General features: G+C 43.6%; 3 protein-coding genes across 11 annotated transcripts; 1 reads left to right on the top strand and 2 right to left on the bottom strand.

The window, feature by feature from the left end:
* Positions 1 to 907: 907 nt before the first annotated feature.
* On the bottom strand, positions 908 to 10,040 carry LOC115204252 (EGF-containing fibulin-like extracellular matrix protein 2). 6 transcript variants are annotated; one of them, XM_029769668.1, is made up of 13 exons: positions 9,588 to 10,040; positions 9,386 to 9,496; positions 9,041 to 9,240; positions 7,027 to 7,293; positions 6,723 to 6,771; positions 6,249 to 6,461; positions 5,243 to 5,365; positions 4,260 to 4,376; positions 3,949 to 4,068; positions 3,656 to 3,775; positions 3,288 to 3,426; positions 2,946 to 3,141; positions 908 to 1,849 (listed from the first exon to the last, which is right to left on the bottom strand). In XM_029769668.1, exons 4-13 carry the CDS (start codon positions 7,129 to 7,131, stop codon positions 1,688 to 1,690), a joined length of 1,344 nt encoding a protein of 447 aa, XP_029625528.1. In that variant the 5' UTR covers positions 7,132 to 7,293; positions 9,041 to 9,240; positions 9,386 to 9,496; positions 9,588 to 10,040; the 3' UTR covers positions 908 to 1,687. The 6 variants fall into 6 exon arrangements, with proteins under 6 accessions (XP_029625528.1, XP_029625526.1, XP_029625527.1 ...); XM_029769666.1 differs by having other exon boundaries at positions 9,041 to 9,496; XM_029769667.1 differs by having other exon boundaries at positions 9,386 to 10,040.
* Positions 10,041 to 10,706: 666 nt separating this feature from the next.
* LOC115204253 (acidic fibroblast growth factor intracellular-binding protein B) lies at positions 10,707 to 27,444 on the bottom strand. 4 transcript variants are annotated; one of them, XM_029769673.1, is made up of 12 exons: positions 26,572 to 27,444; positions 26,417 to 26,469; positions 20,763 to 20,855; positions 20,356 to 20,554; positions 17,097 to 17,223; positions 16,636 to 16,736; positions 16,243 to 16,376; positions 14,400 to 14,508; positions 14,202 to 14,265; positions 13,734 to 13,820; positions 11,213 to 11,310; positions 10,707 to 11,131 (listed from the first exon to the last, which is right to left on the bottom strand). In XM_029769673.1, the coding sequence occupies exons 1-12, from the start codon at positions 26,583 to 26,585 to the stop codon at positions 11,062 to 11,064; spliced, it is 1,149 nt and encodes a 382-aa protein (XP_029625533.1). In that variant the 5' UTR covers positions 26,586 to 27,444; the 3' UTR covers positions 10,707 to 11,061. The 4 variants fall into 4 exon arrangements, with proteins under 4 accessions (XP_029625533.1, XP_029625532.1, XP_029625534.1 ...); XM_029769672.1 differs by lacking the exons at positions 26,417 to 26,469; positions 26,572 to 27,444 and adding an exon at positions 21,359 to 21,669; XM_029769674.1 differs by lacking the exons at positions 10,707 to 11,131; positions 11,213 to 11,310; positions 26,417 to 26,469; positions 26,572 to 27,444 and adding an exon at positions 21,359 to 21,669 and having other exon boundaries at positions 14,441 to 14,508.
* On the top strand, positions 22,185 to 23,734 carry LOC115204254 (coiled-coil domain-containing protein 85B). Its single transcript, XM_029769676.1, has one exon. The coding sequence runs from the start codon at positions 22,565 to 22,567 to the stop codon at positions 23,162 to 23,164; it is 600 nt and encodes a 199-aa protein (XP_029625536.1). The 5' UTR covers positions 22,185 to 22,564; the 3' UTR covers positions 23,165 to 23,734.
* Positions 27,445 to 27,582: the final 138 nt, after the last annotated feature.

The raw sequence follows: 27,582 nt of genomic DNA on the forward strand, positions 1-27,582 counted from the left end.
CCGCTCTGTCCACTGGCTTCCAGTTGAAGCTCGCATCCGCTACAAGACCATGGTGCTTGCCTACGGAGCTGTGAGGGGAACGGCACCTCCATACCTTCAGGCTCTGATCAGGCCCTACACCCAAACAAGGGCACTGCGTTCATCCACCTCTGGCCTGCTGGCCCCCCTACCTCTGAGGAAGCACGGTTCCCGCTCAGCCCAGTCCAAACTGTTCGCTGCTCTGGCACCCCAATGGTGGAACAAGCTCCCTCACGACGCCAGGACAGCGGAGTCAATCACCACCTTCCGGAGACACCTGAAACCCCACCTCTTTAAGGAATACCTGGGATAGGATAAAGTAATCCTTCTAACCCCCCCCTTAAAAGATTTAGATGCACTATTGTAAAGTGGTTGTTCCACTGGATATCATAAGGTGAATGCACCAATTTGTAAGTCGCTCTGGATAAGAGCGTCTGCTAAATGACTTAAATGTAATGTAAATGTACTCCAATGTGGTAGTGTATAGAAACAGTGTCCCTTGTATTGTAAGAGCGCTCTATGGCTTTTAATTCACTGTAGTGTAAATGCATTTATCTGTCTGTACTGAAAAGCAAATGTGGCAGAGTGAAAGAAAGAGTTTGAAAAAAGGTCAGCAAAGAACCCATTAATGGGCCTTAATTAAGCAGAATAGAACCCATTAATGGGCCTTAATTAAGCAGAATAGAACCCATGAATGGGCCTTAATTAAGCAGAATAGAACCCATGAATGGGCCTTAATTAAGCAGAATAGAACCCATGAATGGGCCTTAATTAAGCAGAATAGAACCCATTAATGGGCCTTAATTAAGCAGAATAGAACCCATTAATGGGCCTTAATTAAGCAGAATAGGAGGTAAAGCCATCAAAAGGAACACCATTCATCCAAATGTTGGTTTCATTTCTTTTAATTTTAGTAACATGTCAAAACAACCGTAAGTTGTAAAAAAAAGAAAAAAACGACATCCTTGATGGAGAGAAAGAGAACACAGTATAACATGGTTTGAAATGGTAGCCTTGAATGGATGTTTTTATCCATTTCCTTGGGAACAAGATAATGTCCCTCTATATAACTTAGCTAGTCTTCTGTGCAGCAACATATTATTGAAAATATGGTGAAGAGGCTAGATACCAACTATGGTGAACACAAGGTGATAATCTGTTAATCTGGTTAATCTGTTAATATAACTGTCTGGGAATATTACTGATTGAACTGTCTTAAACTATTGGGATGTACCCGTGTGCCAGCCATATACACCCTGTCCCAGTGTGCCATGCGTGTGTCCGTGTGTGTGTGTGTCAGAGGAGTCTGGTAAAGGGAGGGAATAATGTCTGGAATGGAATAAATGGAACAGTATCAAAAACAAGTTTGACTCAGTTACATTTATTCAATTCCAGCCATTATAATGAGCCTGTCCTCACATTTAAAGTGACACCAGCCACCACTTGTGTGTGTGAATGTGCGTGAGGATGTGTGTGGTGACTCACAGAATTATGGAAGAATGGTTTCACAACTAGCTTTTCCCCAGGCAGTTTTTTTAAAGATACATAGCAGTATAGCAGTAATGAGTCTGAGAAATGTTTGTCTCATGTCCTTAACAATTTTCCTCTTCTCATTTCTCTCCCACCTCTATTTCTGTTTGTGCTCTCTCTCTTTACTCCATCTCTCTCCTCAGAAGGTGTATGGTCCTACAAAGACAGACAGTCGTAGGGCAGAGCTGGTCTGGTAGCTGATGAGGGGGTTGACAGACACCATCTCCAGATCCAGGGTGTACTCTATTGGACCGGTCACAGCACGGGCCAGGACCAGCATGGCACTGATGTTGTTCATTTGCTGTGAAAAGATAGAGGGAGGTGTAGTGGCATTGTGTGAGTGTGCAGGACTGAATCATCATTTTAACTCAGTATTCTGTCTTCAAAATCAGTCCTTTTTGTTCCCCTACTACTGCAGTAGGCAGTATTAGATGTTAGGTCTTGGTAAGTATTTTTGTGTAATATGCAGACATCTAGACATTCTGTTTTGTTCTTGACATGCATCTAAGCCTGTGTTCTGGTACGTATAAGACCATGTATGGCTGAGATTGGGACCCGTTCTCACAAGTCTAACCCTGTGTTCTGGTACGTATAAGACCATGTATGGCTGAGATTGGGACCCGTTCTCACAAGTCTAACCCTGTGTTCTGGTACGTATAAGACCATGTATGGCTGAGATTGGGACCCGTTCTCACAAGTCTAACCCTGTGTTCTGGTACGTATAAGACCATGTATGGCTGAGATTGGGACCTGTTCTAACAAGTCTAACCCTGTGTTCTGGTACGTATAAGACCATGTATGGCTGAGATTGGGACCCGTTCTCACAAGTCTAACCCTGTGTTCTGGTACGTATAAGACCATGTATGGCTGAGATTGGGACCCGTTCTAACAAGTCTAACCCTGTGTTCTGGTACGTATAAGACCATGTATGGCTGAGATTGGGACCCGTTCTAACAAGTCTAACCCTGTGTTCTGGTACGTATAAGACCATGTATGGCTGAGATTGGGACCCGTTCTCACAAGTCAACCTTGTAGCCTTTAACTCCAAGTATTACAACACACAGGGATATTCAGGAGTTGGTGTTTCTACACTCTTTAAAAAAAGGGTTCCGAAAGGGTTCTTTGACTGTCACCACAGGAGAACCCTTGTTGGCTCCAGGTAGAACCCTTTTTGGTTCCAGGTAGAACCCCTTTGGGTTCCATGTAGAACCCTCTGTGGAAAGGGTTTTACCTGGAACCCAAAAGGGTTCTACTTGGAAGCAAAGGGGTTCTTCAAAGAGTTCTCCTATGTGGATAAGAGTGTAGTGTAGTGAATGAAACTGGTCTACAGTTAACACATGTAGTGGAGAGAAAATAGTTGATACTCTTAGAGCTGCCTGTATCTCCCACCCACTCACCCGTATGTAGAATTCCCCATTGTGGTCCCCAGAGCGGATGCGGAAGGTGTTGTAGACTCCAGGGTAGATGCGGGTGGCCTGGATCTGGAAGATGTCTGAGGGGAGAGAGCGCTCTGAGGTGATGCTCATGTAACGGTGGACGATGGAGAAGGGGAGGTCACGACACTCAGGCTTGATGACCGGGCAAACACAGCGGCTAGAAAGACAGGGAAGAGGGGGTTAAATAACCTGTCTAGTGCTGTCCGTGTGTCATTTCCTGGAGGGATTTTTAGACGATACGAGGTTGTGTGATAGTGAGGTTATGGTACTGAGTCTGAACGTGTGGAGGAGGATGCTACTCACTTGTCAGACAATAGGGCTCTCGACAGCACATAGGGCTCTCGACAGCGGTTGGAATCGGTGCACTGATAACCCCCATGGATGTTAATACAGGTCTGGCCCTCTCCACACTGGTCTATGTCTGTTTCACACTCATTCACATCTGGAGAGGGGGAGAGAAGGAGAGAGGGAGAGGGGTAGAGGGGGAGAGAGGGAGATGGGGAGAGGGGTAGAGGGGGAGAGAGGGAGAGAGGGAGATAGGGAGAGGGGTTGAGGGGGAGAGAGGGAGATGGGGAGAGATGGAGGGCAGAGGAGAGAAAGAAGAACATGGAGAAAGAGATTTAACTTCTCACATTTGTCAGTTATAAATAGCGTATTCTAACGATGTTTACCTTGGCAGAGTCTGGTGCCCTGTAGCTGGTACCCCTCTGGACAGATACAGGAGAACCTCCCTGGATTGTTAACACACTGGAACTGGCACATGTAACTGGAGTAGCTGCACTCGTCTACATCTGCACAGAGAGCAGGAGTGACAGACAGATAGAGAGAAAGACAGTCAGGGAAGGGCACAGATGTAACTGAAGGGCTGGATTTTAATAAACATTCTTTGTTTTCATGTTGGAAACCCTACAGCAATATAGACTGACAGACAGGAAATAGCCAAGGAGAAAATCAGGCCCTTTACCATTGCATGAGTGTCCGTCTGGTCCCAGCTCGTAGCCCGGTTCACAGCGACAAAGAAAGGTGCCATACGTGTTGTAACATTTCTGCTGACAGGGGGCGCCCATCTCACACTCATTCACATCTTGAGTTGGATATGGGATGTTGTAGGGTTAGGGTTATGTTGTAGTAGGGTGAGGGAGAGGCCAGCAGGCAGAGAAGAAGAACAAACAGTAACCATCATCAAATATATTGTGAGGTAATGAATTCTAGTTTAGTGTTTGAAGTTTGGATTTCAGCTGTTTCTGCCAGTTTTACTCATGTAAAGGGACTTACCCACACATGAACGGTTGTTTCCAGCCAACTGAAACCCAGGCTCACACTCACAGGAGAAAGAGCCAGGTGCGTTTACACAGCGATGCTGACAGTACCTGTATCTACACTCATCAATGTCTGCGAGGAGGGGACGAAAGAGAGGATGAAAGATTCTGAGGTTGCGTAGGGGAGAAGAGGAGAGGACGAAAGAGAGGATGTAAGATTCTGAGGTTGCGTAGGGGAGAAGAGGAGAGGAAGAAAGAGAGGATGTAAGATTCTGAGGTTGCGTAGGGGAGAAAAGGAGAGGACGAAAGAGAGGAAGTAAGATTCTGAGGTTGTGTAGGGGAGAAGAGGAGAGGAAGAAAGAGAGGAAGTAAGATTCTGAGGTTGTGTAGGGGAGAAGAGGAGAGGAAGAAAGAGAGGATGTAAGATTCTGAGGTTGCGTAGGGGAGAAAAGGAGAGGACGAAAGAGAGGAAGTAAGATTCTGAGGTTGTGTAGGGGAGAAGAGGAGAGGAAGAAAGAGAGGAAGTAAGATTCTGAGGTTGCGTAGGGGAAAAAGGAGAGGACGAAAGAGAGGAAGTAAGATTCTGAGGTTGCGTAGGGGAGAAAAGGAGAGGAAGAAAGAGAGGATGTAAGATTCTGAGGTTGCGTAGGGGAGAAAAGGAGAGGAAGAAAGAGAGGATGTAAGATTCTGAGGTTGTGTAGGGGAGAAAAGGAGAGGACGAAAGAGAGGAAGTAAGATTCTGAGGTTGTGTAGGGGAGAAGAGGAGAGGAAGAAAGAGAGGATGTAAGATTCTGAGGTTGTGTAGGGGAGAAAAGGAGAGGACGAAAGAGAGGAAGTAAGATTCTGAGGTTGTGTAGGGGAGAAGAGGAGAGGAAGAAAGAGAGGATGAAAGATTCTGAGGTTGCGTAGGGGAGAAAAGGAGAGGACGGAAAACAAACAAAGTAAAAAGCCTCAGAGGAATAAAGAAAGTGAAACGTGAGGTAGATAATGCTGTCTCACCCACACACTCAATACCAATTTTACTGTATCCATCTGGACACTGGCAGCTGTAGGTGCCCACAGTGTTAACGCACTGCTGGCTGGGCTGGCAGTCATGAAGATCGAGTACACACTCGTCCATGTCTGAAAACACACACACACACAGTGTAACCTTTGACTCAGTAGAACAAAGAGGGCAGGCGAGGTGTTCATAGTGAATCATTCCACCCTGATCCCTGTTCTTACTCACAGTGCTCCATAAAATAAACCAACACATACACACTCACACTGTCCCTTCTCCCACTCAACACTTATGGCCAGCCTTCCCAGTCTCTGTCCAGGCTTGTGACTCACCCAAACATCCCTCCCCTTGGACTCACCCACACAGCCCTCCCGCTGGCATCACCTACACAGCCTTCCCCCTTGGCCTTACCTACACAGCCCTCCCCTTGGGCCTTACCTACACAGCCCTCCCATTTGTCCTCACCTACACAGCCTTCCCCCAGGGTCTCACCTACACAGCCCTCCCATTTGGCCTCACCTACACAGCCTTCCCCCTGGGCCTCACCTACACAGCCCTCCCCTTGGGCCTTACCTGCACAGCCTTCTCCCTGGGCCTTACCTGCACAGCCCTCCCCCTGGGCCTCACATTCACAGCCCTCCCATTTGGCCTCACCTACACAGCCTTCCCCCTGGACTTCACCTACAGAGCACTCCCATTTGGCCTCACCTATACAGCCCTCCCATTTGGCCTCACCTACACAGCCCTCCCATTTGGCCTCACCCACACAGCCCTCCCCCTGGGCCTCACCTACACAGCCCTCCCATTTGGCCTCACCTACACAGCCCTCCCATTTGGCCTCACCTACACAGCCCTCCCATTTGGACTTACCTACACAGCCCTTCCATTTGGCCTCACCTACACAGCCCTCCCATTTGGCCTCACCTACACAGCCCTCCCATTTGGCCTCACCCACACAGCCCTCCCCCTGGGCCTTACCTACACAGCCCTCCCATTTGGCCTCACCTACACAGCCCTCCCCCTGGGCATCGTAGCCTACAGGACAGGGGCTGAAGGCCTCGTTGGACTCCACTGGCAGGATGGCCACTGATTGGCTGGATGGTTCAGGGGCGGTGATGACAGAGGCAGAGCGTGGGAGACACAGGTAACCACCATAGTGGTTAAAACACTTCATCTCCCCCTGGCAGGCCTCCACAATGGTCTGACACTCATTGATATCTGAGAGATGAGGTAAGAGAGAAAATGAGTGAAAGGCAAATTAAGGAGATGGAGAGAGCAAGAGATGAGGAGGAATGTGTGAAAGTGCAAACACGTGAGGAGTAAAAAAAACTCAAATGAGGGTTGGTGATGAATAGAACTGACAAAGGAAGCTTATTTACCATGATATTTTGGCTGTGACACCATCAGATCATAAGCACAGTGACATAACTTTCTCACACATCACTCTCTCTAACATTACAACCAAATTAATCCACCCACCTTTACAATGCTGACTCTCAATATCCCACTCATAACCATCTGTGCACTCCTGAGAGAGAGAGAGAGAGAGAGAGAGAGGTTGCAGTGTTGACTGTATGCACTAAAGTGCCAGAGCACGCATGCACATTTACAATATTAGAAGAGGGACTGACTCAGGTACATGGGGAATGAGCATTGTTATCGAGAGGTGTAAATGTTGCAGGGAGAGAGGCATAAAGTGGCTTTTAGAAGAGACAGAGTGAAAACTGAGGAATGAAAATGTAATAAGCAGGAAGAGGAGAAGTGAAGACTGACTCATCCTTACCGTGAGGCTGTCACCTTCAGGAGGAGATTGAGACTTTGTATGGTGGAAGAGGGACAAACTCACACACACACATAACAACACAAATGTTCTCCGCATACTACACATAAACACACACACAAACAAACAGAGAGCAGGTAGCAGACAGACAAACAAATGCTGTGGAGTCACTCGATCACAATCACACACATACACCTGAGTCAGTAGTACATAAATGTACGGGCAAAGACCAACAACACAGGGAGGGGAAGCAAAGTGATATTCCAGAATCTGTGACAAAGACAAGAGAGCGAGAGAGAAATTAAGTTTGACAATGGCACAAACAGTGATACTTAGTATTGGTATATCATGTGTGCATGTATCCCAGTTCAGACTGTGGATGGGTTGTTTTCCATGTGGTGACCTGAACACGACAGCATTATGTCAAATAGCTCCATTTAGGCCCATGCTTTTTTTATCCTGCGACACCAACGGTCACACTGGAAGACAGAGTAGACTGCCCCATGGTCTCATGCTTGAGTCATGTACTGCACAAGTAGAACAACGTGTGCTACTGGTCAAACGAGCACTTCAAAGAAAATGTGTCACACAATTATAATGGTTTGAATCGGTATTTCATAACTTGCCACATACCATGAAGTCCTCTGTTTCCACTTCAGTATAATGAGACTGAACCAGCATATCCAGTCACACGTGCTGATATTGGCAAATAACCACATCACCACTCTCTGAGAGATTAACGCAATTAGGCTGGCTCCAAGAGGGCTGTGAACTCCTTTCCTAAATTCCACACTACCATAGACTAATGGTGCCAGAGATATGACCTCAATGGCCTGGGAGGGCACAGGTGCAGGTATACAGACACCACATGAAGCTGTGCGTAACTGGATTCAGCTCACAGCTGTGCATAAGCTTTTATTAGTCCATGATACATTTTTCCAGAGGTTTTATTATTGTGCAATAATGTAAAACAGACTTGAGCTTAATATTAATCCATCCCAAAATCAAATGTGGAAATGTACACCTGTTTGTTGTGGCCATTCTTGTCCCTAAAGCCTGGCAGGTGACAAGATGAACAGATGAGCCTTCTCTTTCAGAAGGGTTTTAGTAGACAGATCTCTTTCCTGCAGTCAATGACCAAATGCGCCATCTAGTGTCCTCATGGATGGAACGTAGTTAAAAGTTGTCATCATTTCATAAAAATCTGCTGTTTCTATGTCAAACAGTTGTGTTATATTTCAGTCTTCTGAGATGTATATAAAGTGTAATATTGGGATGCAAACTCAAAATGTTATACATTTCAACATGGTACAGGTGTCTTCTTTTTGTTAAACCCATAACCATGTATGTGATGTGTACACTTTTGTTTCAAAGTAGATTTGTTTTAAGACTACCAAGAATCACTCTGTGTGATCCTGATTTAGCCCACTGCAGTAACAGGTTTTAAGAAGAGCTTATATTTAGCAATTGATCAATCATTTCAATAAAAGTTGCACTGCAGAACTACACAGTACATTTTATCCTCAAAGCCAAAAATAAAATGGCAGAAAACAACATAGTAGGATCTTTATTTGATCACCCTGTTGAAGGAGAAATTTCCTGCAATGCAGAACATGTTTAACTTGTAGTGTATTTGAGGTTTAAAATAGGCTTCTGAAGATTGTCATTTCCACTTCGAAATGTCAGACTTGATTTACAGAAAATGTATCAACCCTTGCAAAAGTGTCCATTAATTATAATTCACATAATAATTTACATTTCCTGTTTCTGCATGATTATTTTCCTGCTGTATCAAACTGGCTCAAATTAAGATCCTATATTTGTACTACAGCAGGTTCAAGGGAAAATTGAATGAAGAATGACGTTACAACCTACGGTTCTGTCTTTCTATGTAACGTATTGCATATTTGTTTTTACATTCTACATTCATAAATACAATAACATTTTAAAAATCTAATATTAAAACACATCAGACACAAATATAAAGGTAAATGCATTTTTTTTTTATCATACTCACTGATCAGTCTTCCTCTAGTCCTCAGTTCAGTTCACTTGTATAATGTTGTAAGTCCTTGACACCCTTACACAGTTTATGCTAACAGAAAATCTTCCTCAAGATGCAGGGCTATAGTACAGCTTCATGGGCTGTCTCTTCCTCACTTTCTCTCTCCTCTTTTTTCTTAGTGATTTACAGGTCCTGTCTTTTAGGTGTCTGTCCTACAAGTAGAGCAGTAGATTGCAGCAGTATGAAAATGTGTATGTGAAGCAGTGTGAAAGTGTGTTTGTGAAACAAAGTGTTTGGGGAGAAAAAAAGGGGGCTGAGCTAGAGAAAGGAAAGGGGGGAAGGACAGCCCATTCTTACCCCCTAAGCCACATCCTTGCTGCCCAGCCCTGAGCCTTATCCTCCTTCAGCCTCTTGTTTTGCCATGTCCTCTGTCTATTCCTCTCTCTATCTGGGATTCAAATTCCTGGTCTGCAGCATAAATTCAACATCCATTAATCAACCATGCAGGGACAATAGTGGCATGAAAAACCAACACTGCACTCTAGGGGAAAGGACATACCTGGATTCAATCAAACCCAGTCCTTAACTTATCATTCTTCCTCTGCTCCCTCTGTACCTCTGAGTGCCATCCATCCCTTCCCTCGCCTGCCCCCTCTTATTCTCCTTCTGACACAGTTGGATATTTACTGTCTGGGAAGAAGGGGGGCCCAGAGGAATGTGGAGACAAATTAACAAGCAGACACAAAGAAACAAGGTTTAACAGTTAAAGACTGCAGGCCACTGTTTCTCCAGCATACACACCAGTGTGCTCATGTTCAACATGAGAAATCCCTGTATTGCACCAGAGTGCAAATGCCTCTATTCAATCGAAAAGTGAGCTGATTCAAGGGCAAAGAAACTGTGATTCCATTCCCTAAGTCCAAGTTATCATTAGGAAAATGGGGACACTTTGTCAAGGGAATTTCCATGACCATTTGGCAGGATCGGGGCAGGACAGCTGTCCTAATGAAGGGGTTTTATAGGGCAGTAAAGTCTCAGTTCAGACCCGAATCCCCCTCTGAGACAACCCTGACCAACTGTAGCCCCCTTCTGCTAACCCACCCCCTTAAAACACACACACATGGACTACGACACACACACACACACACACACACAGACCCTCACATTTCCACAAACATATACCAAACAGCTGAAACATCTTTCTAAAACAAATATGTTTACTTCATTTAAGTCACAATTTACACATCAGAAAAGTATTCAGTTCATTCAGTATATTTACAGGGGGACGTGCTTGTTGCACCCTCGACAATTACTATGATTATTATTATTTGACCATGCTGGTCATTTACGAACATTTTAACATCTTGACCATGTTCTGTTATAATATCCACCCGGCACAGCCAGAAGAGGACTGGCCACCCCTCATAGCCTGGTTCCTCTCTAGGTTTCTTCCTAGGTTTTTGGCCTTTCTCAGGAGTTTTTCCTAGGGAGTTTTTCCCAGCCACCGTGCTTCTTTCACATGCATTGCTTGCTGTTTGGGGTTTTAGGCTGGGTTTCTGTACAGCACTTTGAGATTTCAGCTGATGTACGAAGGGCTATATAAATAAATTTGATTTGATTTGATTTGATTTGATTTGATTTGATTTGATTTGATTTGATTTTGATTTGATTTGACTGACTGAAGAGATAGAAGGAGATGGAGACAGATAGTTCATTTTGATCAGGGAGAGGTGGAGAAGTGGACTGCACTGGGCTGAGGTAGTTACGAAAAAATGCCAGAGGGAAGACAGATTCACAGTAAGATCAATACAGATCACAGGCGGCCGGTGGAACCTTAATTAGGGAGGATGGGCTATTAGTAATGGCTGGAACGGAATAAATGGAATGGTATCGAACACATCAAATAAATGGTTTCCACGTGTTTGATACAATTCTATTCACTCCGTTCCAGCCATTATTATGAGCCATCCTCCATTCAGCAGCCTCCTGTGATACAGCTCAATCAGGAGAGGAGGTCCAGACCAGGGATCTACCTATTCATGGTACATTTGGAGGATACAGCTTTTGATGACGCCCATGTATCTGTCCCAAATCATCTGGTGCCTGAAGAGAGAAGAGATTAAGTATTACAACAACATTAATGACTGTATAAACACACACACACACACACACACACACACTAACCTGAACGTGCCAAGACAGTGAGCAGCATTGGTGTAGTGAGTGAGGAAGAGTGTGATCTCTGCCACTGTCCATCTATCATATCGACATGGCTCTATGAACTAGGAGAAGAGGAGGAGGACATAAGGCTGTTAGCTGAGATTTCTCAATCTTATCAGGACAGGGGAAAATAAACTTAGTCATAGGATGATAGTCAATATCAGGGCAGTAGACACAGAATCTATTCCACAGAAAGGTCCAACTGAATACTATACCAACAACATTTTACCAATAAAAGTACATCAGTACATTACCAGATATACTTCACAGCCATCTTTACGATCATGTCTAATTTGTTTCTACAATCTATAATGCCAAACAGCGGAATACACTACAACAAGTTTTAGAAATATCTTAAAAGAGGAATTGTCACATACAGTACCAGTCAAAAGTTTGGACACACCTACTCATTCAAGGGTTTTTCTTTATTTTTACTATTTTCTACATTGAATGAATAATAGTGAAAACATCAAAACTATGAAATAACACATATAGAATCATATAGTAAGCAAATAAGTGTTTAACAAATCAAAATATATTTTATATTTGAGATTCTTCAAAGTAGCCACCCTTTGCCTTGATGACAGCTTTGCACACTCTTGGCATTCTCTCAGCCAGCTTCATGAGGTAGTCACCTGGAATGGATTTATATTAACAGGTGTGCCTTCTTAAAAGTTCATTTGTGGAATTTCTTTCCTTCTTAATGCGTCTGAGCCAATCAGTTGTGTTGTGACAAGGTAAGGATGGTATACAGAAGATTGCCCTATTTGGTAAAACACCAAGTCCATATTATGGAAAGAACAGCTAAAATAAGCAAAGAGAAACGATAGTCCATCATTACTTTAAGACGTGAAGGTCAGTCAATCCAGAACATTTCAAGAACTTTGAACGTTTCTTCAAGTGCAGTCGCAAAAACCATCAAGCGCTATGATGAAGCTTGCTCTCATGAGGACCGCCACAGGAAAAGAAGACCCAGAGTTACCTCTGCTGCAGAGGATAAGTTCATTAGAGTTAACTGCACCTCAGATTGCAGCCCAAATAAATTCTTCACAGTTCAAGTAACAGACACATCTGAACATCAACTGTTCAGAGGAGACTGTGTGAATCAGGCCTTCATGGTCGAATTGCTGCAAATAAACCACTACTAAAGGACACCAATAAGAAGAAGAGACTTACTTGGGCCAAGAAACACGATCAATGGACATTAGACCGGTGGAAATCTGTCTTAAATTTGAGATTTTTGGTTCCAACCACCGTGTCTTTGTGAGACGCAGAGTAGGTGAACGGATGATCTCTGCATGTGTGGTTCCCCCGGTGAAGCATGGAGGAGGAGGTGTGATGGTGTGGGGGTGCTTTGCTGGTGACACTCAGTGATTTATTTAGAATTCAAGGCACACTTAACTAAGCATGGCTACCACAGCATTCTGCAGCAATACACCATCCCATCTGGTCTGCGCTTAGTGGGACTATCATTTCTATTTCAACAGGACAATGATCCAAAACACACCTCCAGGCTGTGTAAGGCCTATTTGACCAAGGAGAGTGATGGAGTGCTGCATCAGATGACCTGGCCTCCACAATCACCCGACCTCAACCCAATTGAGATGGTTTGGGATTAGTTGGACCGTAGAGTGAAGGAAAAGCAGCCAACAAGTGCTCAGCATATGTGGGAACTCCTTCAAGACTGTAGGGGCCTCCCAAGTGGCGCAGTGGTCTAAAGCACTGCATCACAATGCTAGCTGTGCCACTAGAGATCCTGCTTCGAGTCCAGGCTCTGTCGCAGCCGGCCGTGACCAGTAGACCCATGGAGCGGCGCACAATTGGCCCAGCATCGTCCGGTTTTGGGGAGGGTTTGGCCGGCAGGGATGTCCTTTTCCCATCATGCTCTAGCGACTCCTGTGGTGGGCTGGGCGCATGCACGCTGACGCGGTCGCCAGGTGTACGGTGCTTCCTCCGACACATTGGTGTGGCTGGCTTCCGGGTTAAGTGGGCATTGTGTCGAGAAGCAGTGCGGCTTGGTTGGGTCGTGTTTCGGAAAAGACGCATGGCTCTCGACCTTCGCCTCTCCCGAGTCCGTACGGGAGTTGCCGCAATGAGACAAGACTGTAACTACCAATTGGATACCACGAAATTGGGGAGGAAAAGGGCAAAAAAATATATATATAATAAAAAATGTAAAATATCATAGACTGTTGGAAAAGCATTCCTCATGAAGCTGGTTGAGAGAATGGCAAGAGTGTGTCATCAAGGCAAAGGGTGGCTACTTTAAATAATCTCAAATATAACATTTATTTTGATTTGTTTAACACTTTTTTGGTCACTACATGATTCCATATGTGTTATTTCATAGTTTTGATGTCTTCACTATTATTACACAATGTAGAAAATAGTAAAAATAAAGAAAAACCCTTGAATGAGTAGGTGTGTCCAAACATTTGACTGGTACTGTATGTCATAACACGTTCATTGGCTATTAGAGATGTACCTTCTCCACAAGGTCGATGAATAAATCTCTGACATCTTTGGTATGTGTAAGTTTAGATGCAAGGTTTATCAGGGCTCTAGAAAGATTCTGTGTTCAGAGAGAGAGAGAGTGAGGTAGGAAGAGAGAGTAAAAATACATTCTTACAACCTAACAGATTGAAATTCCTTCCATTTTGTCTTGTTTCAGTAGGGGGAGGGATGTGGGATGTTCATTTCATTCTGAATAGGAATCAAAGTCTGAAATGTTAGACTATTTGATACCTATTACACTAGTTTCATATAACTTTGATATATTTTACTGTAACTTATTAATTAATCATAATTTAGACACTTTGAATTGAAATTAACTATTATTTTTCATGCATTGGCAATATTGTACTTCACTGCTGGTTAAAAACAACTCCAACTCTGATAAGTGCATTTCTTAGTCTCTGTACACATTAATAGCAATTATCAGTTAGTTGCTCACTTTAAAGTTAACCTCCATCAACTTGTAGACTTTGATCTTTCCCCGCAGAGCAGCACACACCAGGCTAAGAGAGCGAGGAGAGGAGAGAAAAAGAGTCAAGAGGGGGACCAGCAAAGACATCAATGGCTGAATTGTTTTTAGAACTCTCAACATTAACCCACACAAGCATTTTCCTACACGTGTTTACACCCATCGTACATTTTATGTTGGTCCATCATGTCTTTGTCATTAACCAAAACCTTGAGATCTTTCAGTTCATGCAGAAACTCTTTCTCCAGGTCAACATCCATATCCTCCACCATGCTATCTGTGAAGAGAGAGGGGGAAAAGGAATGAGATATGGTGCTAGAAAGCCAAGTACATCCAGCGTTGATACCTCATAAAGCAGGGGTCTCCAACCTTTTTTTTAGCATGAGAGATACTTAAACATTTTTTTTTAAATGATGTTGTGAGCTACTCATTTTTCTCTAACTTAAAAAAAAAAAAAAAATCCTCATTTCCCCTGCAACTCTTTCCGGGGTCCTTATTTGTATTTTTTTTCATTTACCCTTTATTTATCTAGGCAAGTTAACTAGGATTTGAACCAGGGACTGTAGTGGCGCCTCTTACAGTGAGATGCAGTGCCTTAGACTGCTGTGCCGCTCGGGAGCCAATTGTACAAGAGAAAGTAGTGCACTATGTTCTCTGTCAAAATACCTGGTAAAATAATGGTTAACAAAAAACTCTAAGGGGGTCCCTATAAAATCTATTTTTTTCCCCCCAAATTCAGTTGTGTATTTTCCTGGTTTGGGATTTTTGGGGGTTTTCACTCTCAACATTACAATTGTTCATAGAGAAACAACGACATTGGATGTTCTGCATTGATGTCAATGCTTAAATCACAAGATAATACCATTTTGTGGGGGTCTTGAAGAAAAGTAACATATTTAGATTTGTGAGTCTAATTCCCCTTTAAATGCGCATCTGGCCCTTGTTCTGTACTACTGCTGCTCATTTCATGGCAGAATTTACAAATAATATACAGTACTTACTCATGACATACCTCTGCCAGGTAAGCCTATATCACAGTTAACATTTATTTGAGAAGGTTTTGGGTAAAGTATTTCTGTCCAACCACAAGATGGTTATCACATCAACTGGCTACTAGGGATGGGCATTTCGAGTCTTTTCTGTGAGCCGAACCATTTGGCTTCTTTCACTTAAAATAGCCATTCATTTGGCTCCCAAATAATTTGAAGCCTAAAACGTTGCCTAGCATCATGCCATATCGTGAAATGTGAGTTCAAATAAATGTTTACCTGACCAAATTATTAGATTGCCTGCAAAAAAAATGTAAGATAACATTTTACGCACTGAAAAAATGAGCGTGTACCACAATGAGGCTTTCTCCTCACTATAGTGTTATTGCACTGAGGAATTACCATCTTCAGAGAACGTTTTCAGAATTTATCTGCAGATAATCGATGTCTGGAGCTCAAATAGTAAAAGTATGCAAATCAGGGAGCCAAATTAACTTATTTTTCACATATGTGACTCGGCTTCTGGCGTTCACCAAAAAGAGCTGTTCAAAAAGAGCTGTTCGTGAACGAGCCATCACTACTGGCTACAAAAGGAGTGATAGACAAATGCCGGCACCACATAGACCTAAAGGGGCAATATTGATGGAAATGAATTGGCAGATATTGTGTTAGGTTTGGCTTTTTAAGCCAATAGTGACTAACCAGGGGTGGGATCATTTCTATGTTAGATAGTAGCTGGAAGCTTGCGGTGTCTGATAAGTTATGACAGTTTGCGGTGGAACACAGAATTGTTTGGCGAGCTACTCATAAGCTACTGGTAGCTTGCAATCGATCTGTTGTAGACCCCTGTCATAACGTAACTACTTCCACGGGCCAAATAAAACAGTTTTTGACAAGAGCTTTGGGTTCAAATAATTATTTCTACGATATGATTTTTTCCCCCCGGGACTGACTTCTTTGCATTGTGTACTACATTTAGCTGCATTGTGCCATCAGTGACTGGTCAAAGAGTTGCATCTTACCCACTGCTCCTATTGTCCAGTAACTGATGAGCTGGCCTGCACAGAAGGCAAAGTCTTGGAATGAGAGGTACTGTAGCTTCCTCTTTCCTGTCTCAAAGCGGCTATTTGCAAAAAACACAATGGCAGCATAGTCCCTGCAGGGATAGAGAAAAAAGTGAGAGGGAGGCACAGTAGGTTGGCAGGCCTGAACCCAAGCAAACTAACACAGGCAATTATCCTTTTTTCATCCATCATTCTATAAACCATTAAGTCAATTAGTCTACAAACAAAGACCCATGTATGCTATTCCCTGTGAATATATAAATATTACTAGAGCTATGGTTGACAGATCTCTTTCGCTACACTATTTCTGTTTCTCCTTCCTTACTCCTCCCACTCTGTTCTTGTATCCACCTTGCCAATGTGTCGGAGAGCAAGAAGTGACGCTGTATGTTCTCCACTAGTGGGCCCTTGAGCTCCTCCACCACTTTGAACACCCGCTTGAAATTGTCAAACTGGAGAAAAAGACAGTAAGACGGACAAAGGGACAGAGAGACAGACAGACAGAAACAGAGATGTGCTTCGTGTTGGTATGCTCTATATCCAATGGCTTTTGTATTTCTGATCATGACCTCACTATAAAAGCCCCACGGTTGGCAGGCAAATCCCTCTGCATGACAGTGCTTAAACTGGACAGATAATTCAATTACAGAGCAGTGCTGTCCAGGTAAGGTCCTGGCCTGTCCTTTTGCATTTAAGCTGCTCTTGAGTGACAGGTTCTTCTCAAGCTGGGAGTTGTGTGTTAATACAGTCAGGAGTCACGCTATATTAATGTAGCCGCTTCTCAATGAGTGTGGTGTTTGAGTTAGTCTCACCTGTCTCCTGCAGCTCTTCAGTGTGATCGCTGTTTTACAGCTGATGTCATCCAGGTCCTTTTTGGTCCCTTTGGAGAGCTTTTTCCCCAGCACCTCTCTGGCAAACACACTGTCAAATTCATAGTACCTGCAGAAAATAACAACACACTGGTTAGCTCTAAAACATGGGGAGGAAGGGCTAATACACACACACACACACACACAGTATTTGCATATGGTCCTGAGCAGTGGAGGTTCCTCAGAGAAAGAAGGGGAGGACCATCCTACTAAGTGAATTTCACAAAAATAAAAATAGAGAAACATAAAAGCTTTCCTTTTTGGATAAAACTATACTAAATATATTCCCACCTCATCAAATAACTGATTAAAACACATTGTTTTGCAATGAAGGTCTACAGTAGCCTCAACAGCACTCTCTGGGGTAGCACCATGGTGTAGCTGGAGGACAGCTAGTTGACTTCAATACAAACCCTAGGAGGCTCATGGTTCTCAGTAATTACACTACATGACCAAATGTATGTGGACACTTGCTTGTCGAACAACATCCAAAATCATGGGCATTAATATGGAGTTTGTCCCCCTTTGCTGCTATAACAGCCTCCACTCTTCTGGGAAGGCTTTCCACTACATGTTGGAACATTTATGGGGGACTTGCTTCCATTCAGCCACAAGAGCATTAGTAAGGTTGGACAGTGATGTTTGGTGATTAGGCCTGGCTTGCAGTCGGTGTTCCAATTCATCCCAAAGGTCCTCGATAGGATTGAGGTCAGGGCTCTGTGCAGGCCAGTCAAGTTCTTCCACACTGATCTCAACAAACCATTTCTGTATGAACCTTACTTTGTGCATGGGGGCATTGTCATGCTGAAACAGGAAAGGGCCTTCCCCAAACTGTTAGAAGCACAAAGTTGGAAGCACAAAATCATCTAGAATGTCATTGTATGCTGTAGCGTTAAGATTTCCCTTCACTGGAACTAAGGGGCCTAGCCCGAACTATGAAAAACAGCCCCAGACCATTATTCCTCCTCCACCAAACTTTACAGTTGGTACTATGCATTCTCCTGGCATCCACCGAACCCAGATTCGTCCGTCAGACTGCCAGATGGGGAAGCGTGATTCATCACTCCAGAGTACACGTTTCCACTGCTCCACAGTCCAATGGCAGCGAGCTTTACACCACTCCAGCCGACGCTTGGCATTGTGCATGGTAATCTTAGGCTTGTGTGCAGTTGCTTGGCCATTGAAACCCATTTCATGAAGCGCCTGATGAACAGTTCTTGTGCTGATGTTGCTTCCAGAGGCAGTTTGGAACTCGGTAGCCACCCGGCACAGCCAGAAGAGGACTGGCCACCCCTCATAGCCTGGTTCCTCTCTAGGTTTCTTCCTAGGTTTTGGCCTTTCTAGGGAGTTTTTCCTAGCCACCGTGCTTCTACACCTGCATTGCTTGCTGTTTGGGGTTTTGGCTGGGTTTCTGTACAGCACTTTGAGATATCAGCTGATGTAAGAAGGGCTATATAAATACATTTGATTTGATTTAGTGAGTGTTGCAACCGAGGACAGATGATTTTTACGCACTTCAGCACTCGGTGGTCCCGTTCTGTGAGCTTGTGTGGCCTACCACTTCACGACTGAACCGTTGTTGCTCCTCCACATTTCCACTTCACAATAACAGCACTTACAGCTGACGGGGCAGCTCTAGCAGGGCAAACATTTGATGAACTGACTTGCTGGAAAGGTGGTGTCCTATGACGGTGCCACGCTGAAAGACACTGAACTCTTCATTACGGGACATTCTACTGCCAATGTTTGTCTATGGAGATTGCATGGTTGTGTGCTCGATTTTATACACCTGTCATCAATGGGTATGGCTGAAATAGCCAAATCCACTAATTTGAAAGGGTGTCCACATACTTTTGTATATATAGTGTATGATGACATCCAGAGGATGTCCTCAAACCTATCAGAGCTCTTACAGCATGAACTGACATGTTGTCCATCCAATCAAAGGATCAGAGAATGAATCTAGTACTGAAAGCATAAGCTACAGCTAGCTAGAACTGCAGTGCATAAAATGTGGTGAGTAGTTGACTCAGAGAGAGAAATACAATAGATGAACAGTTTTGAACAAATTAATTTCTTAAACAATGAAGGACAAACAGGAGAGAGAGAAAGAAATAAAGAGAGCGAGGGAGGGAGAGATATACTGTAGCTATATTTTGTAGTGTTTTTTTCTTCTTCATTTACCTTTCACTTCCTTAGCTAATGCAGCAAATTTTGCCTACTCAACAACCTGACTCAAACAGAGAGGAATGCTATTTATGTTAGCTAGCTGGCTTAGGCTATCCAACACGGCAACTCTTCCAATCAAGGTAAGGTTTCGGTTTTATAAATGTATTTCCAACGGGGCCCGCCAGTGTAACTACTAAACTGCTAGCTATAACATTACACTGTACTGCGTGATTGTACACATGGATTGGATTGTGGATTAACTAATGTGTTAGTTCTAGTTTGTTGACTATAACGTTAATGTATTGACAACGATGTAGGCTGTGTAGCTTTTAGCGGACATGGTATGAAGGTTTGGCTTGGAGAGTTTTTTTGCACCTGGTCACAGACAGTTGTTGTGTTGTGCCCTAAAGTCCACAAGCGAAGGGAAAAGGTGAGAGGAGGAGAGTACATAGATGCGAGAATGAATTATACAACGAGCAAAGTGATGATGCTGTATGTGGCTGCTTTGAAAGTGAACTGTGTGTGCGGGTGATCAGGGGTGTATTCATTCCGCCGATTCTGTTGTAAAACATGTCTTAAATGGAAGGAAACAGAATGAAACTGGGAGGAAACTACCTGAATTTGTCCAATAACTGTTTAGACTAATGATTACACCCCAGATCAGCTAGAAGCAGTATTGAATGAGTCACTGTCTGTCACCTTGATTACTCTATGTGTCTCTCGACCTGTACACCTATGTGATAAACGTTAATTTGTAGGCTAGGTTGTAGCAACCTCATGATGGGTATAGGGAAAATGTTTGTATCATGTAGTAGCCTGAACCTATCAATGTTACTTACACTGAGCTGGGTGAATGGAATATGAATGACAGTCATATGCTGTAATACAAATATGGCCATGCTCATTAAAACAAATAATATACCCTAATCTTGAATGGCACCAACCACCACTGGCCCTCTGTCTATTTCTAAGTTTCCACACAAATTGCCCTTGGCTTTGGGAACAATAACAATTTATGGAATTGAACACACACCTTTCAATGAGAATTCTCTGGTTCTGGGCCGGGATCTGATACAGCAGCTGACTGCCCAGTTTGGTGGGGGAGTGTAAGAGACGCTCACACATCTGGAAGGTTCTAAACTGGTCCATGGTATCGCTGGTCAGCACCTCTGCATTTGCCTCATATTCCAATAATGCCCCCTCATCCATCCTCACCTTCACTGCATCACTCACTGTGGGAGAGCAAGGCAGAGATGGGAGAGAGACAATAGGATGTAGATGATGTCACGGTCTGGTCATTGTCATTCTATTGTGTAGGCATCTGTGATTTCAAAACAAATAGGTAATATTCATACAGAAAAATCAATACATTCCTCTGTCACACAGTGTCACCACAGCCATGTCATTCCAAAGTCTCAACAAAATAGGATAGAGACAAACCTGTGAGGCCGTCCAACCAAAGCTGATAGACTTCCATATCCATGATAGTTGTGTTCCCCACAAACACATCCAGTTCCATAGACATCTTGTAGGCTAATGAGGAACCAAAAAGATTGCAGAGAGTTAATTTAAGAACGACTATGTCGAGTAGTTAAAAAGAGTAGTCTACACACAATCAGAATGATCTTGGTAGCCTTTTATATCTACAGAGCACCGGGTAACCTGGCGGTTAGAGCGTTGGGCCAGTAACCTAAAAGTCACTGGTTTGAATACCCGAGCCGACAAGATGAAAAATCTGTCAATGTGCCCTTGAGCAAGGCACTTAACCCTAATTTGCTCCAGGGGTGCCGTACAACTATGGCTGACCCTGGAAAAGAACACATTTTACTGCACTCATCCGGTGTATGTGACAATAAAAAAAATATATATACATTATGCCTCACTACTGATAGACTGCAAAGTGGATCCACTGAGGGTCATGTTTCTAGGTGAAGCTGGCACAGATGACCCATTTAAAAGGGTAGTCACACCGGGTCACTATATTGTGCCATTATGTAACATAGCCATTTTAGGGATAACAAATAATTATACTTTACCTTTAACTATTGTTATGTATCTGTCAAGTCGAGGGGAAACCGTAGCCAGCAAATATATTGCACCAGGCACCGTTTGGGTAAACAGCATCTGCAAACGCGTATTATTTATTGCGCAGTTAAAACGTTGGGTTCTGCAAAGAATTAGAGTAAAAACAGCGTATCGAATTTGCATAGACCTGCATTCAATAGAACACTAAACACTGCTTAAAAACGCTATCCTTATTGTAAAATAAAAAATAAAAGCGAAACGACAGATGGGGTCGCTGACAAGTAAATTGTATCTCCTCTCAAAATCCACAACAGAAAGCGCAACTTTGTTTCTCTTTGCTGGATATCTATAGAGAATAGCACATTGGATACAAGGCACTTTACTGCCATCTACTGCTGTGGAGAAATAGTTTTTTTCGGGGGTGGGTTTGTACTGTTTTCTAGCTAAATATCACTGGACGAGTTATTTGAAGGGAAGTCTTTATCGCACGCAATATGACGGGCACTGCCCATTGTCCTGAAATTGACACATTTATGGAACGTTCCATGGTTTTGAAATTAGCAAAATGCTGGGGCTGTCCATGGTGCTGAAATCAGCAACGTTCCTATGTAAACAGTTCGAGGTGGGAGTGTCTACTGCATGGGAGATAAGGTAGTGGGTTGAGAAGGCGGTCTAGGCCAATATTTATAGTTGTTCCATTATATTTGCCTAAACTAAACACTCTATGAGTACGATATATTTCTTAGGTGACTTGAGCTGGTTTGTTCCACAAATCTGTATGCGCATTGTTTCCTCTGTCCAAATATTACTGCGCGTTTATCTTTCTGTGGACTGGACTTGAGCGCCACCCTGGCGAAAGTGAGAAAATACAGTGTATTTTTACATCAACATTAGCCTACTGGTGACGAATTATGTTCTTAACTGGCCATTTTTAAGAGCCATTTTATTACGCGCTTCAGAAGAGGCATCGATACAAATCGCATAAAACGCTACATAAAACGCTCGTTTCACTTCGAATCGTGAAAATGACAATGGCAGAGGCAATGTGGGCAAAGGCTTGTTTTGCAAGACATACTCGGTAGCGTTGACGATCAGGGCACCACAATTTAAATCATCATTTTGTAAGCATTCCATTACCTATTTTATTACTGTTTATTTTATTCCAAATTGCCATATTTTCCATGCATAGTCGTTGAGCCGCACTCGCATGACACAAAATGTGCAGCAACAGCGAGATTGACAACCGAGAGCTCTCTAAAATGTCCGACGAGGATTTGATGTCATTCTCCAAAAAAGACATCTTGGCCAGGTTACGCCAAGAGGAGGCCAACAAGATGACAGCCCTTATACAGCGAGGGCGGTTAATTAAAGAGGTTAATAAACAACTGCAGGAGCATTTACTTGAAATCAGGGAACTCAAAGTAGTCAATAATAGGCTTCAAGAGGAGAACCAAGAACTGCGAGAACTATGTAGTTTCCTGGATGATGACAGAATGAAAATAAAAACGCTTTCCCGAGAGTGGCAACTTTTTGGACACAACGCAGCCAAAGTGATGCGCGAGGACGTGGGTGGACATCTGAAGAAGTTGGCTGATTTGGAACGAGTGCAAGATGGATTGGTAAAGGAGAATTTCGATCTCAAGGAACTGTGTGTTGTTCTGGAGGAGGGTTGTGTCAGCAGAGGTGATTCCAGTCCTGGCGGGTCATCCGAGTTGAGTTTACAGTATTTTGTGGCCCGGGACTTTGGAGACGGAAGTTCCAGCGCTGGGAGCATCGGTAGTCCAGATCCTCTTCTAGTCTGTTCCCCCGATGAATGAGATGGTATCAACAAACTTCTTCTATCAAATATAAAATATGTTGTTAATCTCACCTCAGGTCACATAAAAGGGGAATGGGTCGTTTTTATAGTCTATGTTATAGATTTCTAGCAAAATATCACAGGCCACGTTCTTATCGCGCATTGAATATGACGGAAGCTGACCATGGTGCTGAAATAAGCAACATACTGTACATCCGACATGGGAATGCTTTATCTCGAACTGTTTTATATTGACTGTTGATGGGAATTTGTATTCTTCAGTTCTCTTTTATTAGTTTGCATGGCACATGTTCAATCTTCCCTTGCAGTTTTCCGTATTGTTCTTCACACAAATAGTGTTTATTTTCCCTCCATTCATTCAATATCACTTTTCTCTCTGAATATGAAAGCATTATCTATCCTATCCTTGGAGCTGGTTAGCCTTTTCTAAGTCGTGTCTGTGCCCCTTATAGCATGTCATAGTATTTGTAATACAAAACAAACGAATTGTCCAAAACTTTATTGTAAATGTGAAAACCCTATTGTTTTTAGCCTGTTTTGATTAAAAGATGACAATAATGATCTGTAACAGCTTGTTGTTTTTACATGACCCCTATTTGGGTAGATTAGAAGCAATAATGCATGATGGTGATGTTTTGAAAAACCCAACTCCCAGTCTCCCAGTTGTAAGACTTTCTTAGGATGAAGTGGATGAAGGAGGCATTCATTATTGATCCAGGATCAACTTCAGGTGCAAGGTCTAGGCCAATACATGCAAGATATTGGGCCTGTTCAACATTGCAGCTGACTCTGCAGGTGACTGCCGACTGTTTGATCTACAAATGACCATGCATCATAAATAACTACTCATTATTATTTGTAGATCATTCAGTATGTTCAGTGACAGCTGTTGGAGGTGGAGTAAACGATGTGGAGTGGAGATTGCACTCAAAAGGGAGATGGGGGCAACTGCAGTAACTCCTCAATCTCAATGGGGATTGAGGGCAACTAGTCACTCCACCCGGTCTCAGTGAGGGGGGTGTGTGGGGAACTGAGCCAGGAGAGATTATCTAATGTTATATCAAACTCATAGCCAAGTCAAATATGTATGCCTTTTAAGATCTACACACTGAATAAGGCTGCAAAGCCTTTATGCAATATATTTTTGAGTGTGGATCCATCACACCTTTTTGCTAAAATCATCTACTATCAGATGCAGATTTTAGTTACAGTTACAACAATCTTCATCCCAGAGTAAAAATATTGACTGAAAATGTGTATTTTTGGTTTGGAGGTAGTGGATAGTGTTGAAAATGGTCCACTTCAATGCACTGGAAACATATACATACACACTACTCAAAAAAATAAAGGGAACACTTAAACAAAACATCCTAGATCTGAATGAAAGAAATAATCTTATTAAATACTTTCTTCTTTACATAGTTGAATGTGCTGACAACAAAATCACACAAAAAGAATCAATGGAAATTCAATTTATCAACCCATGGTGGTCTGGATTTGGAGTCACACTCAAAATTAAAGTGGAAAACCACACTACAGGCTGATCCAACTTTGATGTAATGTCCTTAAAACAAGTCAAAATGAGGATCAGTAGTGTGTGTGGCCTCCACGTGCCTGTATGACCTCCCTACAACGCCTGGGCATGCTCCTGATGAGGTGGCGGATGGTCTCCTGAGGGATCTCCTCCCAGACCTGGACTAAAGCATCCGCCAACTCCTGGACAGTCTGTGGTACAACGTGGCGTTGGTGGATGGAGCGAGACATGATGTCCCAGATGTGCTCAATTGGATTCAGGTCTGAGAAACGGGCGGGCCAGTCCATAGCATCAATGCCTTCCTTTTGCAGGAACTGCTGACACACTCCAGCCACATGAGGTCTAGCATTGTCTTGCATTAGGAGGAACCCAGGGCCAACCGCACCAGCATATGGTCTCACAAGGGGTCTGAGGATCTCATCTCGGTACCTAATGGCAGTCAGGCTACCTCTCCAGACTCTGTCACGTCTGTCACGTGCTCAGTGTGAACCTGCTTTCATCTGTGAAGAGCACAGGGCGCCAGTGGCGAATTTGCCAATCTTGGTGTTCTCTGGCAAATGCCAAACGTCCTGCACGGTGTTGGGCTGTAAGCACAACCCCCACCTGTGGACGTTGGGCCCTCATACCACCCTCATGGAGTCTGTTTCTGACCGTTTGAGCAGACACATGCACATTTGTGGCCTGCTGGAGGTCATTTTGCAGGGCTCTGGCAGTGCTTCTCCTGCTCCTCCTTGCACAAAGGCGGAGGTAGCGGTCCTGCTGCTGGGTTGTTGCCCTCCTACGGCCTCCTCCATGTCTCCTGATGTACTGGCCTGTCTCCTGGTAGCGCCTCCATGCTCTGGACACTACGCTGACAGACACAGCAAACCTTCTTGCCACAGCTCGCATTGATGTGCCATCCTGGATGAGCTGCACTACCTGAGCCACTTGTGTGGGTTGTAGACTCCGTCTCATGGTACCACTAGAGTGAAAGCACCGCCAGCATTCAAAAGTGACCAAAACATCAGCCAGGAAGCATAGGGACTGAGAAGTGGTCTGTGGTCTCCACCTGCAGAACCACTCCTTTATTGGGAGTGTCTTGCTAATTGCCTATAATTTCCACCTGTTTTCTATTCCATTTACACAACAGCATGTGAAATGTATTGTCAATCAGTGTTGGTTCCTAAGTGGACAGTTTGATTTTACAGAAGTGTGATTGACTTGGAGTTACATTGTGTTGTTTAAGTGTTCCCTTTATTTTTTTGAGCAGTGTATATATATTTTTTTACATCTACACAGTTTTTTATGAATATCCATATCTTATTTGTTGTCAAATTAATTACAAAAAGCCAACAAAGATTTTGTAAACTTAATGGTTTATGTTTAGAACTTTAGCCAACAGATTGTTGAATTGATTCCAATCAACCCCATTGTACTGACACAATGTTGCATTGACAATGGGGGACAAGTCACATTGTTATCTTGACACACCTAGAATAATCGATATGCCCCAACTGTAACATCAAACAGTTTGGGATTATTCAGTGTGCCTTCTCTGTCCAAAAGAAAGTAGAACTTGTGATCTTTCACCCTGAGGGGAATGAAAGTAGGAGACTCTTGTCTGTGGGCGTAACAGGCCACTTGTGACAAGGGTACAGTAATTCTCTGTCCCTTGTTTGGTCCCAGGGGTGACTGTGTCGACACGGTGACCATCCCACCCCCCTTATGTAGAATCACCTGGCTGACAGAACGCCGGCAGAACAGAGCACCAAGTCCCATGATCCCTCCACCTAAGAGAGAGAAAAGTATTAATACAATCACACACAGGTGCCTCAACTCATAATACTGCCAGTCTTCTGCACATTCAATTCTGACACTATAATGCCACATACCAATAACAAGGCATGCCAGTGTGAATCCATATCTCCAAGCATTAGATCCCAGGTTCATATCGAAACTCCAAAGTCCAGCCAAGCCAGTAGTGGAGACATGTCTCCCACCAGAACCACTTCCACCAGTGTCTCGAAGACCAGTAAAGGCGAAGTGGGCCAGGTATGTCCAGAAAAGAAACTGACCACCACAGAAGACTGCTAAGAGGCGAAAGAACCTTGTTCGGTCGTGCTCAAACAGAATCACGTCTTTTGCAACTGCTGTCGATGTAGAAAGAGGCACCTGTTGGTGCAGTTTCTTCATAACATGAAAGTACCGTTTTTGTGTGTTCACTCTTGAGCGGATTGATAACAGACCAAAACACAACGTATCTGTTGCCCATATAGCACCCTCTCTCCCCAAACTGTATGCTACTCTTATACGGCTACATAGGTGGCCATTGCTCATGCCAGTGCATGTCGACGATGGTGAATGTGATGGATGGCTCAAGATCTCTCTCGGTGTCACTTCGCTAAGGTTCCGCAATCGCGAAACGTTTGATAATCGATGACGTGCAAGACTAGACCAACACTTCGATATACCGCTAAACAAATACTGCAATCCCATTATTCTTACTGTCAGTTTTTTATGGAACCCTTGGATTTGTTTTCAATCAGAACATAGCTGGACACAAGCTACATAACTCGTTTGCAGGACGACGCCATGTTTAGATGTCTACGGAGACAGCAGTGGCACAAAAAGTAACGTCGTGGCGAGCAAGCATGATAGCTTCAAAGATGGTGGATACATAAAGATGCCTTACTCAGGCCGTTTACCGTTGAAAAAATTGTCACAGTTCCGGTCTACTTAAGGGGTGGTTCTCCCATTCACACCAATGCAATAGCTGCTGGGTCTGGTCTACTTAGTTCATTGACTGTATATAAGAGCCAGAAAAAATGGACTGAGGTGTTATCGCTTCCTCTTCCGTCTCTGATAGCGGTCTCATCGATAGGCCTACTGGTAAATTAGGCCAT

The sequence above is a fragment of the Salmo trutta genome, chromosome 12 (assembly GCF_901001165.1).
Source record: "Salmo trutta chromosome 12, fSalTru1.1, whole genome shotgun sequence".
In the NCBI taxonomy this organism is placed as follows: domain Eukaryota; kingdom Metazoa; phylum Chordata; class Actinopteri; order Salmoniformes; family Salmonidae; genus Salmo; species Salmo trutta.